Below are 12,966 nucleotides of genomic sequence, written 5' to 3'. Positions count from 1 at the left end.
CTGCTATATAGAGTTCCTCACAAAATTTCCAATACCCTTGTACAGGAGAAGGGGCTCCGCTCCGATATGTGGGCCAGTCAGTTTGCACAATCTGCTGAACAGTGCCATCTTTCTTGGTCACTTCGCTGGTCTCATTCAGTTTGGTTACAGCCACAGGTAAGTTTTTTATTAGCATGTGAACCTGTGCTTCTGTTTCTTTATCTTCTCCCTCCGAGGTAGTTAGGTATGCATGTGACAGAGTGTCTGTGATGTATATTTCCTTGCCCGGCTAGTATTTAACTCTAAACTGATAATGCTGCAGACACATTAGTAATCTTAGGATTCTTGCTGGTGCACAGTTCAGGGCTTTTTAAACATAGCTTCCAAAAGCTTATGGTCAGACTCTACCTCCACATCTTTGCCATAGACAAACTGGTGGAAACATTCGAGGCCAAAAACAATTGCTCGCATTTCTTTCTCTATTTGGGCACACTGTGGCTGTGTTTCAGTCATTGCCTTTGAAGTGTATGCCACTGATGTCTCATTTTGCAAAAGGACAGCTCCCAGGCCTGTCTTTCAAGCGTCCAATGAGATCTTGACCAGTTGACTGACATCGTAATACTTTAACATTGGTGCCTGGGTCAGTGTTCTCTTCAGACTGGTCCAAACTTCATGGTGACTTTGTTCCCAGTGCCGTTCCACATCATTTTGCAGAAGTTCTCCGAGAGGTGCTGTCAGGTCTGACACATTTGGAATGAATTTCCCAAGATAGGTCACCATTCCCAAAGATCTCCCCAAGTCTTTCTTACATTTTGTGGGTGGCATGTTCATGGCTGCTTCGATTTTACTCGGATCTGGCTTCAGTCCCTCACTTGTTAACACATGTCCCAGGTACTTCATGATTTCATGAAAGCCTACTTTGTACTTTTCCTTCTTCAACTTGAGGTTCCTTTCTCTAGCTCTGACCAATACCTGCTTCAACCTGTGGTCGTGTTCTTCGCATGAGGCTCCCCAGACCAACACATTGTCAATAAATGTTACCATGCCCTCTAAGCCTTTAAACAGCTGCTTCACTGTTCTGTGGAACACCTCCAGAGCTGAATTAATACCAAAAAGTAAGCATAAAAACCTGTATGGCCTTTATGGTGTGTTGAAGGTACAGAAATAGGAGCTGTGTTCAACCAGCTTGCCCTGCCAGAAGCCTGAATTCGCATCCATGGCTGAATAGTATTTAGCATCAGCTAGCTTACAGCTGATCTCTCCTACTGTGGGCAGCTGGTAATGGTCTATTTGTACTGCCTGGTTTAGGTCTCTGGGATCCTGACAGACTCACAGATTCCCATCTGATTCTACAATTACAATTGGATTAACCCACTTTACCAGTTCTCCAATTTTCTTGACGATGTGAAATTTCTCCATTCTATCCAGCTCTGCTTTCAGTCGGTGTCTCAGCATTACAGGTGTATTTTGGATGTCACAGTTTTGTCAATCTTGATGACGTGTTCTCCTTTTAGGCAGCCAATCCCCAAAACCACATCTTTATACTCACTCAGGATATCATCGGTGGTGACAGTCATTATTCTCTTGATTAGCTTCACATTTTCACCAGCTTTGATTCCAAGAATGGGTTTTGCATCAGTTTTCACCACTATAAATGGAAGTGCTTGAGACTGTTTTTTGTAGCTCACTTTAAGAGTGTGCTTGCCTTTTACAGCAATTATTTCACCTGTATAAGTAGACAGCATTTCACTTTTGTTTCAGTTAGCTGCTTTTCTTTGTTTATCTTACGATACGGGCTTATGGGAATGACATTTACTTGTGCACCTGTGGCAAGCTTGAAATTCACCACCATGTTGGCAATTTTTAAATCAACCTTCCGTTTGTCTTCTTTGGAATTTGTTGTTACTGCACCAATGAAAAGCTTAGTTTGAGTGTCTATGTCAATCGTGTGCACTTTCTTCGATTTACACATCTTAGCGAAGTGATTGAGTTTATCACAGTTCTTACATTGCTTTCTGTAGGCTGGACAACTACATGGTAAATGCTCTGATCCACATCGGTTGCATTTCAATCCTTTATAAGCAGTTTTGTTCTTTTTACGTTCAGACTGTCTATCTGTTCTTTCCCGGGGCTGTTTCTGTTTAACAGCATCTCACTGCTTGACCGTGTGCAGCTTATCATCTTCTGTCTTCTGTTTAATCTGGAGTTTTGTTGTCTCTGCCCCTCTGTAGATATTTATTGCTTTCTCTAGCATGAGGTCAGCTTCTCTCAAAAGCCTTTCTCTCAGACTGTCATTTGCGATTCTGTAAATTATTCTATCTTGGATGAGTGATTCTTCAAGCTGTCCAAATTCACACCATTTAGCTCATTTTCTCAGCTCAGTTACACACTGACTAATATGGTCACTGCCTTGCGCACATGTAAAAAATCAATATCTTTCATACATGTTGCTAATCTTACGGCTACAGAGGCAAACTTACTCCAAAACAGGAAACCAAGAGCTACAGCTTCCAGAGTTATAACATTTAAATTAGTAAACGGAAAGTGAGTTATTTCTGCTCCCTTCGCAATCTGACATTACATGGATGAGGACCAGTGGGGCAGGGGTTTATGGGTGGCGGGGATTCCTGCCCATCAGCAACAATTATCCACCAGCTGAAAATTGCGACCAGATGGGAAAAGATCATTAATTGACCACATAAGGGCTTCAATTGGAGCAAGGGTGGGTGGGCCACACAAGGCCTCACACCATGCCGTTAAATCATGGACAGGTGTTGACAGGTAAGCTGCAGGAAAGGCAGCCATGATAATTTATGAGTCTCCCATGCTCTGCAAACTCACCCTCAGGGGACAGTAAAATTTTCCTCAGCAAGTGGGATGCACAGCCCTTTCTATTAGTCCCTGTCCAATCATTACTTATCAATCAGTCCATATCCAATCATCCTCCAACAAGTATTCATCAATCATCCAATCATTCGATGGCAAATCTTCCAATCAAATCCTGACCGATCAATATCTCGCCAACCATCCAATCATTTCTTGAATAAACATTCCCCAGTCAGTTATCTAATCATTCACAACCAATCATTTCGAAGTTAATTATTCCATGGCCAATTATCCAATCATTTCCCTGACCAATCAGTGCTTAACTGACCAATCAATCATCCACTCGCCAATCAGTTCACAACCAATCATCATGGCATTCAGCAGTCATTCACCTCAGCCAATCCCTGCCATTTCTAAAAGTGACATTGGTCAATTATGAGTCAGATCCAAATGAGTGCTGGAGTCATGTCAAGTGTCACATTTTCTATTATTATCTCACACGGTAATGCTGGATGCAAGTTAATCTGCTAAATTACTGTCAACTAGTGACAGTGGGGACTTAACATGGAAAGAATTCCTTATAGAAGAGTCATGGCCACCAAAGCTGTAAAAAATAGTCTCCTTCAGTTTCTCTCCAGTATGTGGTTTGAGTTTTTTTTTGCAGGTATGTTGTGAACTTTCACTGATATCGAGTGCAATAGGATATAAAAAATAAAAGGTTTTCAGAAGATAAGATCTGCAAGTGGCAAGGACTTTCAATGAGGCTTAAAAAGATTATAGTCTGAGACACTTACTGTTAACCTTCAGATAATGTGGAATTAAAACCTGTGGAATGTTTTGATGAAACAAAACACATGTCCAGTTCCTTCTGTCTCGGTTGGCATTCTGAATTACCAGCTGTAACAAACCCTGTTCCTGTTTCTCTTCCTTCAATGTTTTCTCCACAACAGTTTTGCCATCCCTATTGATCCAAACAATTCTCATTGATTCAGTGACATCAGAGACAGAGCAGGTCAGGGTAACGGTGTCTCCCTCAGTCACTGCATCAGATGGTTCAGATGTCACTGTTTAAACAAGAAAATCATTTAGATTTTAAACATTGACTTGCTCATTGAAAACAGCAGCAACATTCTGTCTCCTACCTTTAACTGTGATTAATGTAATGGTCACTATTTCATATTTTGCCAAAAGACATGTGTAAACTCCAGCATCATCAAACAGGACAGGGACAATCCTCACAATGAAATTCTTTCCATTAAAATCTGTCTTTGTGGGGACCAGACGATTCCCAAAGTAGGTCCTCTTTACACCGATGGGCTGAGATTTGTAAGCAGAAGCTATTTCTTTCTCTTGATTCTGAAAATAACGTGATGACCAGGTCCATTCAGTTTTACTGAACTTAGAAAGAGCTTCACAAATCAGGTCAATTTCACTGTGATCTGTGCTTGACCGATAAAGTGTGTATTTCTTCTCATGTAAATCTGTAACAGAAAGACAGGAGACATGGTGTTAGATTTTTATAGCTGCAGAGATACAGATCTTCTGAATTTCCACAGGAACAAACAACACCGTCCTGGCATAAATCAGCTGGGAGTGCAGAAAAGGGACATGGAAATTGGCCAGAAACTGGATACACTGGCTACTGACCCAGGCTGACTGTTGTTTAAACACTGGGTCGTGGCACAAAATCCATCTGCCCCAAACGTGACCCCTCTCAATGTGATGCTGTTTCCCCAAGCTTTGTAGGTAGTAGCCAACTTGTTAAACTGTTTCTGCAAAGGAGTATCAATAAGTTCCTCATACACTCCTTGTCCTCTTGGGTTGTTATCAGATGGTCAGACAAAGACAGAGAAAAAAATCAATGATTGCAATGTCAGTTTAAATTGATAAAGTTGAAAGTGCAAGGTTGTTCTAGGCTCAGAGAATTAGCATTTTGGAGGGAAGTTAGGAGTTAATTTGTTTAAGTAGTTGACATGTTGGTTTTGAACAGTCTACCATTTTCATTCTTAATTGGCCCAAATCTTCCTGTGTTCAGATCATCAGAGATGGGACATACATCAGGAGATGTATTTCAACACCTTATTGAAGCCCTAACACACAGAGATACTTGGGAGTTGCTCAAGAAGTTCAGACTTTCAATGGGCTGATTCCCTGATGCTGGGATGCACAGCAAATGTCTCCAATCCTGAACTTAGGGCAGAATCTTGGGCCAGATACGTGGGACTTAGCTGGATACTTAACCAGGAAATGTCTAACAGCTGGGAAACTCAACAGAGCACCACAATCAACCCTCCCAATCAGCACCAACCATCCAACTGCCTCCCAACCTGACCCTACTACTGCACCCTGAACAGACTTGACTAACACCTTGACTTCCTCGCTGTCCACACTCCTAACCCGATTACTCACCTCTCCCACTCACCCCCATCTCACCCATTCACTAATCCACACTCATTGATTAAAGGACTTGGGCCTTTAAAAACTTACGCGAACACTGTAGCTACTGTCAGAAGAAGAGGGCATGTCCTCTCCTTCCCAAACTCTACTACGCTCGCTGGACTTACAATGGAGACACTGTGCTGCCCAGTTCTGCTTCAGCCAGGATCGGAAGATCCCAGAAGAAATGGCCAGGATTGTCAGATCGATTAGAAACTTCACAGGCAGCAGCAATGTGCACAGGGTTCCCACTGACTGGAAGATCTAGGCTAATGTGTTCATGTTATTCACAAGGACATGTTGCACTCATTGAACTAAATGAAGCTGATCATAAATATAACTCTGTGGGCAGAATCTTCTGGCTGGCACGCAGGTGGCAGAACCCATACATCAGCGCTTAAAATGTCGCCCGAGCATCCCGATGTCAGCGCGTGGCAAGATGATATTTAGGTCGGCGGGTGTGCTATGCAGCGGGACAAGCGCCCGTCATTAATTAAAGGCCTCATTAAGGCCCTTAACTTGGCAATTGTCGACTATTTTGAGGGGCCCGTGCGAACTTCGGGTCAGCGCACGGGCCCAGTGGGCAGGCGGGTAAGTGATATTTTATTAAAACTCATGCACTGGTGGGATATGTGGACTCAGAGGGGTTGTTCATGTTTTTCATGAAGTACTTAATGCAGAAAGTGTTTTAAAGTTGGCTGTGTGATTGTTACCAGTTCACATCGATTTCCACGAGCTTTATGTGTACTTTGAAGCTTCAGCTCACCAGTCTGCAGACAGTAATCTTTATCTGGCCTGCAGCTTTCCAGAAGCCTCCATTTAGGCTGGGTATGAGTTCTGACATCTCCACTGGAGGCAGCTCCTCTGAGGAGGAAGGGAGGGATAGAATAAGGAGGAGGCCAGGACTGGACAATCAGCCGCCAGGGGAACCACCTTTGGGAGGCCAGGCGCAGGTACAAGGGGCGCAGGGCCAAGTGGTTGTCCATGGTGGAAGGGGCCGCAGAAGACACCACTATCCTGCTGTCAGGGTTTACAGGCGGCGAAGCAGCTACCTCAATATGACTGATGTGCAGTGCCAAAGGAGGGTCTGACTGTCAAGGGAAACATATCTGTCAGATGATTGGCCCTGAGATCTCCCCTAACTATGTGGGTGGACACCCAATGCCAGCAGCTCTGAAGCTTACAGCTGCCCTCCATATCTATGCCTCTGGCTCCTTCCAGGGCTCGATGGGAGATCTTTGTGGTATCTCCCAATCAGCTGTCCATACTTGTGTCAAGCAGGTTACAGGCACTCTGTTCGGGTGTACATTAACCTTAATCTACTTCCGCTGCAACCAGACAAGTCAGGCACAGCGAGCCAGAGGCTTCGCGGCCATTGCTGACTTCCCATGTGTCCAGGGTGCAATAGACTGTACACATGTGGCCATCAAGGTGCCAGCAGGTGAGCCCGGTGCTTTTGTCAACAGGAAGGGCTTCCACTCCATGAACATGCAGATAGTGTGTGATCACAAAAATGCTGTCCCCTCAGAAGGTGGCTCATGACGCCTCTCCTCCATCCAAGAGCAGAAGCTGAGGAGCACGACAATAGGAGCCATGGCTCCACAGGGGCTGTGGTGGAGAGAACCATCGGTCTTCTCAAGATGCGCTCTGTTTCTGCCTGCAGAACAGAGAAGAGGATTTAGTGGGGCTGAACCCTCATGTACTCTGCACACACACGCCGCACCCCAACCACAGTGGCCCATCTGTGGCCTCCAGCGGCTCCTGTCCACACTACTGGTGATCAGTCCCCAGAAAATAGCACGGCTGGTCCCATCCCCCTCCCCCAACAGACACCACTGACACATTCGGCATCCATCTCTTGGAATAATACATGAGTCGTAGCGCCCATGGCAACGAGGTGTAAGTAGGTGAGGTGCCGAGACCACCAGATAGCTCTTGGCCACAACACCTTGACGCTCCCCTTCCACCATCTCATAACCATCAATATAACATGTGTTAGAGTTCTGAGGATGTGTCTAGCTGCCTCCCCTTAGGTTGCCCCCAGATTACTCAAATGCCACAAACACCAACATATGCTGCAGGGAGAACCCATCTTCTCCTCAACCACTAAGTCTGATGTAAGCATGGTCACTATCTGTTTACCCACCCAGCGTGTGCCAAATGCCCAATGCAGTAATGACACCAAGACATGGTGGGGGGAAGTGGGGGTGGGGTGGTGGCTCAAAGGCTAAGGCTACCTGCTGGGTAAAATGGCCAAGGCCATCATGGTACTCACCCTTCCAGAGCGCAATAATTCATTGAAGTGCTTGTGGCACTGCATTCCTGTGCGTCGCACATTATCATGGGTACTTACTCCCTCCGCCACCTCCTGCCATGCCTGCCTGGTGACATGGGGGGCCCTCCTCCTCCCATCCTCTGGATATAAAATATCCCGACGGCTGGACACTTCTTGGAGGAGGACAGCAAGGCAGGCATCCGAGAAACGAGGGGCACAGTGGCCCCCGGCTGGCATCTCCTGTAGCCTGCCCCCCTCCTCCTGCTCCTGTGCCCTCAAACCAGCATGTCGCTCTCTGTCAGTGGCCATGGTGAACTGCCTCAATGGGGCTGCCTGGCCATTCTTTATACAGACTGCAGGCTCCCCCATTGGAACCAGCGATCTGAGCACGCCCACCGCCAAATGGATTTTCCCGTTCTACACCCACTGGGCAGGCCTTAATTGGCCCACCTGCACAAAATGGCGGCACGGCCCTTTTTGGCAGCGACAATTGGCTGCCTGCCTGCGCATCAAGGGCAAAACTCTGCCCTATATGTTCACTCAATGTGAAATCAAACCTTTTAACAATTAACTACTGACCTTGTCTAACCAAGGAATTCTTTTATTCTTTTTCAATAGGCCTAAAGAGGTATCTGAGCAATGGACACAAATTACCAATTAGATTAAAGTGGCCTTAATCTTACATCCCAGGATTACGCCATCATTTATTCAGGTATTACCAGTATGTGAATAACCATAAGTGTAAAACACTCTGATCATATTTGTGAGTTCCCGGTTCACTGAGAAAATGCTTCAGGAAAGACCCGAATCTTTTACCATTGTGTTGGGTGTCTTTAATTTGTTTGTATTTCTCTATTCCAGTATCGACTGGAATCACATTTGCTTTTTCAATAAAGGGATTTGATTATTTTTGATTCATTGATGTGAATTGAAATGAACCCACTTGGTTTGTTCTGGCAGTTCTTCATATCCCCAGTTTCTATTTACACCCATGTTCCAGAGTAAAAACAAGGAGCACATTCTGTAGTAAAAGACCACAGTGACGTTTGTAATCACTGTTCCATGCGTGTAACAGTTTATATCAGTAACTATTGTCATGAAAGTTGATATGCTGTCGGAATGAGAGTGACCCACAACTTACAACTTCACCACAAATATATTGAACTGCTTAAAGAAGATCTGTTTTGCGAAAAATTGCAGGAAAAGACACGGGTCAAAAGATGGCTGATACTGTAGAGTGACCACTTTCTGGAAACTTCCTATTTGGATTGTACTGGCAGATCTGTCCTCGGAGGTTGCAAGGAATTTCACACCTGGGGAGGTGCCAAGGCCGACTTCAAACGGACAGTTGAAAAGAAGGCATAAAAAATACAAAAGGCTGGGCTTTGAAATCAATGTGAATCTGTGAAGACAGTGGAAACTGCCCCCAACCCCATCACCATCCCCCAGCTATCTCCATCCCATCAGACATCCAAAAACCATCATCCGTTGATTTGTAACTCAGAGTGTGTCAATAAGTTCCTGAGTTGAAAAGAAAATGGATTTTGGATAAAAGACATGCCCAGCAAATTCCCTGCTGGGCATAGACAGAGAAATGTCTTCAAAACTGGATCTGAAAAGTAGAGCAGAAGAACAATAACAAAGAAGCAAGGACACCTATCCCTGGGTCTCTCTCTGTCTCTAACTCTCTCTCTCTCCCACTGGAGACAAGTGTTTTAACAGGGAGAAGCAAACAACAGGAAGAAAAGGACAAAACAAAAGCACAATTACCTGGAAATACTCAGCAGGTCTGGCAGTATCAGTGGAGAAGAAAAGAGTTGACGTTTCGAGTCCTCATGACCCTTCAACAGAAAAGGACAGTCACCCTGCAGAGGCAAGCAGGTATCTCTCTCTCTCTTGGAAACAATCGAAGGGTTTCTTCAACAAGGTACAAAACTGAACAAAGCCAACTGCAGTTTTCTACGAAATCACCAAACTCAATGGCCAAAATGACCCACAAGCTATGCCTCACGGACAAACCAAGGTCTTGTAAACTTTTATTTGGACTCTCACCTTTTTTTATTTCTGATGTGTGTGTATGTGTGCATGTGCACGTGAGTGTGCGTATGTGTGTGTGTATGTGTGTGTGTGTGTGTATGTGCGTGTGTGTGTGTGTGAGAGAGTGTGTATGTGTGTGTTGCTGCTTTTATTATTTTTACTCGGGTTTTAGTAACTAATAAACTTACTCTGTCTTTGACTTGAGAAAACCTGGTCCAGTGGATCCTTGTTAAAAAGTAAAAATATTTGGACTGGAATGAATATCCAAGAGGGGAAAGAATTTTAAACAAACATTCGTTGCAACCATCTGAGGGGCTTGAATAAAACGGGAGCCAGCTCATTCCTCCTCACCTGGTGGTGACACTATTTAATATCTACTGCAAGGTGGCTCTGGACTTACCCCAATCCACATCAACATTTGTGTTTCCAGTGAGAACAATGGAGTTATTTTCCTGCACTTCCCATGTATACAGATTCTGATTTCCTGCTCCAACATGTCTGACTATCAGATAGACAGTGTTATTCAGATGGATCTCATCAGTGTTCTTCCTCCTGTTCTGCTGAGATGAGCCTCTCTGTTTCCAGTGAAGACTGACTGTATCTGAGAGCCTGGAGATGGTACAACTGAGGGTGATGTCACTGCCTATTACAGGCCTCTGGGAATCGGACTCAACTGTAAAAACAAATATAAGAAGCTTATATTTCTCAATGAGCTTTCAAACGAATGCACTAGGAATTGTCTTTCACTATGAACACTATGATCAGACAAATGCCAACCAGTAGTGCTTAGCACTGACAATTAGCATTTCCTGGATAATGTCCACTTGTTCCCCTTGGCTCCCTCCTCCCTACTCTTCCTCCTGTATGTGCCGCTCCTTGGCAGTATTATCCAAGGATGTTGGGTCAGCTTCCAGATGTACATTAATGACATTTAGATCTACCTCTCCACCATCGCTCTCAAACCTTTCATTGCTTCCGTGTTGTAACAAAGTGAATCTACCATATAGTCTTGAATGGGCCTCAATTTCCTCCAATTACATATTTTAAGACCAACGTCATCATCTTCAGCCCCCACCACAAACACCATAAGGTTGTCACCAGTTCCATCTCCATCCATTGTCATTGTCTCAGGAAATTTGAGAATGGGTAAAAAATTCTGAACAAACGCTCAAGTTAATCATCAATATTACTAACCCCTAATGTCCTGACTTGTTCCAATGCACAGAATATTTTTACCCACTTGTCATTGTTAGTGACAGACTTACACTGGCCTGGGTGATTACTTATTGAGAAAACTGAAGCCAAAGTTTTCGATCCCCGCTCCAGACTCCATTCTCCAGCCACTGTCTCCATTCCGTTCCATGGTAACAGTCTGCAATTAAGCCTGTCTGATGCAAACTTGGTGTCACATTTGATGCCTAGAGGAACTTCAGACCTCATATTCATGCCATCACTAACACCAGCCATTGCAAACTCCAAACCGCTGTCCATCTTTGTCCCTGTCTCAGCTCAATTGCTTCTGAAACCCACATCCATACTTCTGTTACCTCTCTGACGCAATGATTCCAATGACTCCTGCCTGGTCCCCCACATTCTACCCTCTGTAAACTTGAGCTCATTCATGTTCATATCTTAACTCACAGCAAGTCTCGTTCCACTACTCATGATTTTAAGATTCTCTTCATGGCCTCAGCCTTCCCAAACTCTGGAATCTCCTTTCCCACCATACTCCGAGATTTCTGCACTCCATGTATTCTGATTTCTAATGCATTCCCGATTTTAATTGCTCCAACATCGCTGGCCACACCTTCAGTTGCCTGGGTCAAAATCTCTGGAATTCACTTCCTGAAGGAAATGAACATTCACGGCCATGGGGATAGAGCAAGGGAATAACTGGGTTACTGCACAGAGAGCTGTCATGGGTTCGATGGGTTGAATGGCTATATCTTGCACCATAAATGACTCTGCGGATGGAATATAATTTCACCCATCGGAGTGGGCAATGACGGCAGGGTGATGGTAGGCAGGGCAGTCAGGCGGAACTCGGATTCCCAGTATCAGGAAATCGTCCTCAATTAAATTAGATACAGGATTCCTACCTGCCAATAGCAGGAAATCAAGTAAACTCATCAATGAGCCTCTTGACACCAATTAACCTAAACCCATTCGAATTCAAAAATTTGTGAACAAATGCTCATGTTAATAATCAATAATATCGGGTTTGCCTGCAGCGTTATAGACGGGGTTTCTTGTTGCCAGGCACTCTATGCTCAGTCAAGGGAACTGGCATCTGGAATGGGGGCGTTGGGCTTGGGGGGTGGCAGTAAAAGCCACCCCCATTGTCTTTGTCTCCAATCTGTTCCAACCACCCTTCAGGGAAATCCTTCCCCACGACCCTCATCCCAGCCCCCCGCTCAATTGTGTCTAGGGATCCAGCGTTGATGCTTGGGTTCTCCCGGCAGTAGTCACTGCTCCCGCTGGTGTGACCTGCAGCTCTTGGCTGGGTGGCATTTCCACTGCCCAGTGTCCTAAATCCAGTGGAAAGTCCAATGTTGGCCAGTTATGTGTCTCATGGGCTCTTGTTTGTATCAGGCCTCTGTCACAGAAGTGACATGGGATTCCCATTGGCTCTCCAACCAGTATGGGGAAGCTGTCATGGCAACTAAACCTATGCCTATGACTCTAATCTCTCTGTGTCTCGACCTTGCTTTCCACCTTTATGATGCACCTTAAAACCTGTGTCTTTGACCAAGCTTTTGTGTCTGAGCTGATATCTCCTTATGTGGCTCAGTGTTATATTTTGTTTTCTAATACTCCTATGAAGTATGCCAGTGACGTTTTATGACATTGTCGTGAAGAGACTAATGTCAATAATGTTATTGGAAAGTATTTTTAATTGGAATTGTAGTGGGGTCTGTGTCTATGTGTGTGTCTATGGGCAGGATTTTGTCCTTGGTGGGGGTGCTCGGCGGGGCGGACAGGGGTGGCCAGGAAGTCATACGCTGCCCGCGATCGGGTCCACATGATGATTTCATGCAGCAGGCCAATTAAGGCCTGGCCTGCGTGGATGGCGAGCAGCAGCAATGAGCGCTGCCTGAGCAGGTGGGGGGAGGTGGGTGAGATGGGCCGAGCATGCAGATCGCACATGTGCAAGAAAGAGAGCTTCAATCTTCCATGGGCACAGAAATCCCTCAGAGAGACTGAAGCGCTGTGTAAAAAAAAAATGACGAGAATAAAAATTTAATAAAAGATGTAACCTCATGTGACTCTGTCACATGAGCTGGAACGTGTTTTTAAGTCAAAAATAAAGTTTTTATTTAATGTTCATTTGCTTTATGAAACCTCATTCCGGTCAGGGATGAGGCTTCCTTAAAAATGTAAAGGCCGCTTGGCCTTTTCGCCTGCCCGCCAAC

The 12,966-nt window shown here is 44.9% G+C and overlaps 1 protein-coding gene across 5 annotated transcripts in view; it reads right to left on the bottom strand.

Annotated features, from left to right (window-relative positions):
• LOC121281175 overlaps positions 1 to 12,966 on the bottom strand; it is a 69,433-nt gene that overhangs the window by 26,767 nt on the left and 29,700 nt on the right. For 4 of the 5 annotated variants that reach the window (XM_041193924.1, XM_041193929.1, XM_041193926.1 and 1 more), the window contains 3 exons: positions 9,954 to 10,226; positions 3,948 to 4,286; positions 3,600 to 3,869 (listed from right to left, as the gene is read on the bottom strand). In XM_041193924.1, the coding sequence (XP_041049858.1) occupies positions 3,600 to 3,869; positions 3,948 to 4,286; positions 9,954 to 10,226 (882 nt within the window). The remainder of the gene's footprint in view (positions 1 to 3,599; positions 3,870 to 3,947; positions 4,287 to 9,953; positions 10,227 to 12,966) is intronic. The other variant, XM_041193928.1, reaches the window with a different exon arrangement.

The sequence above is a fragment of the Carcharodon carcharias genome, chromosome 8, assembly GCF_017639515.1.
Source record: "Carcharodon carcharias isolate sCarCar2 chromosome 8, sCarCar2.pri, whole genome shotgun sequence".
Taxonomy (NCBI): Eukaryota; Metazoa; Chordata; class Chondrichthyes; order Lamniformes; family Lamnidae; genus Carcharodon; species Carcharodon carcharias.
This window is presented reverse-complemented; position numbering and strand designations above follow the sequence as displayed.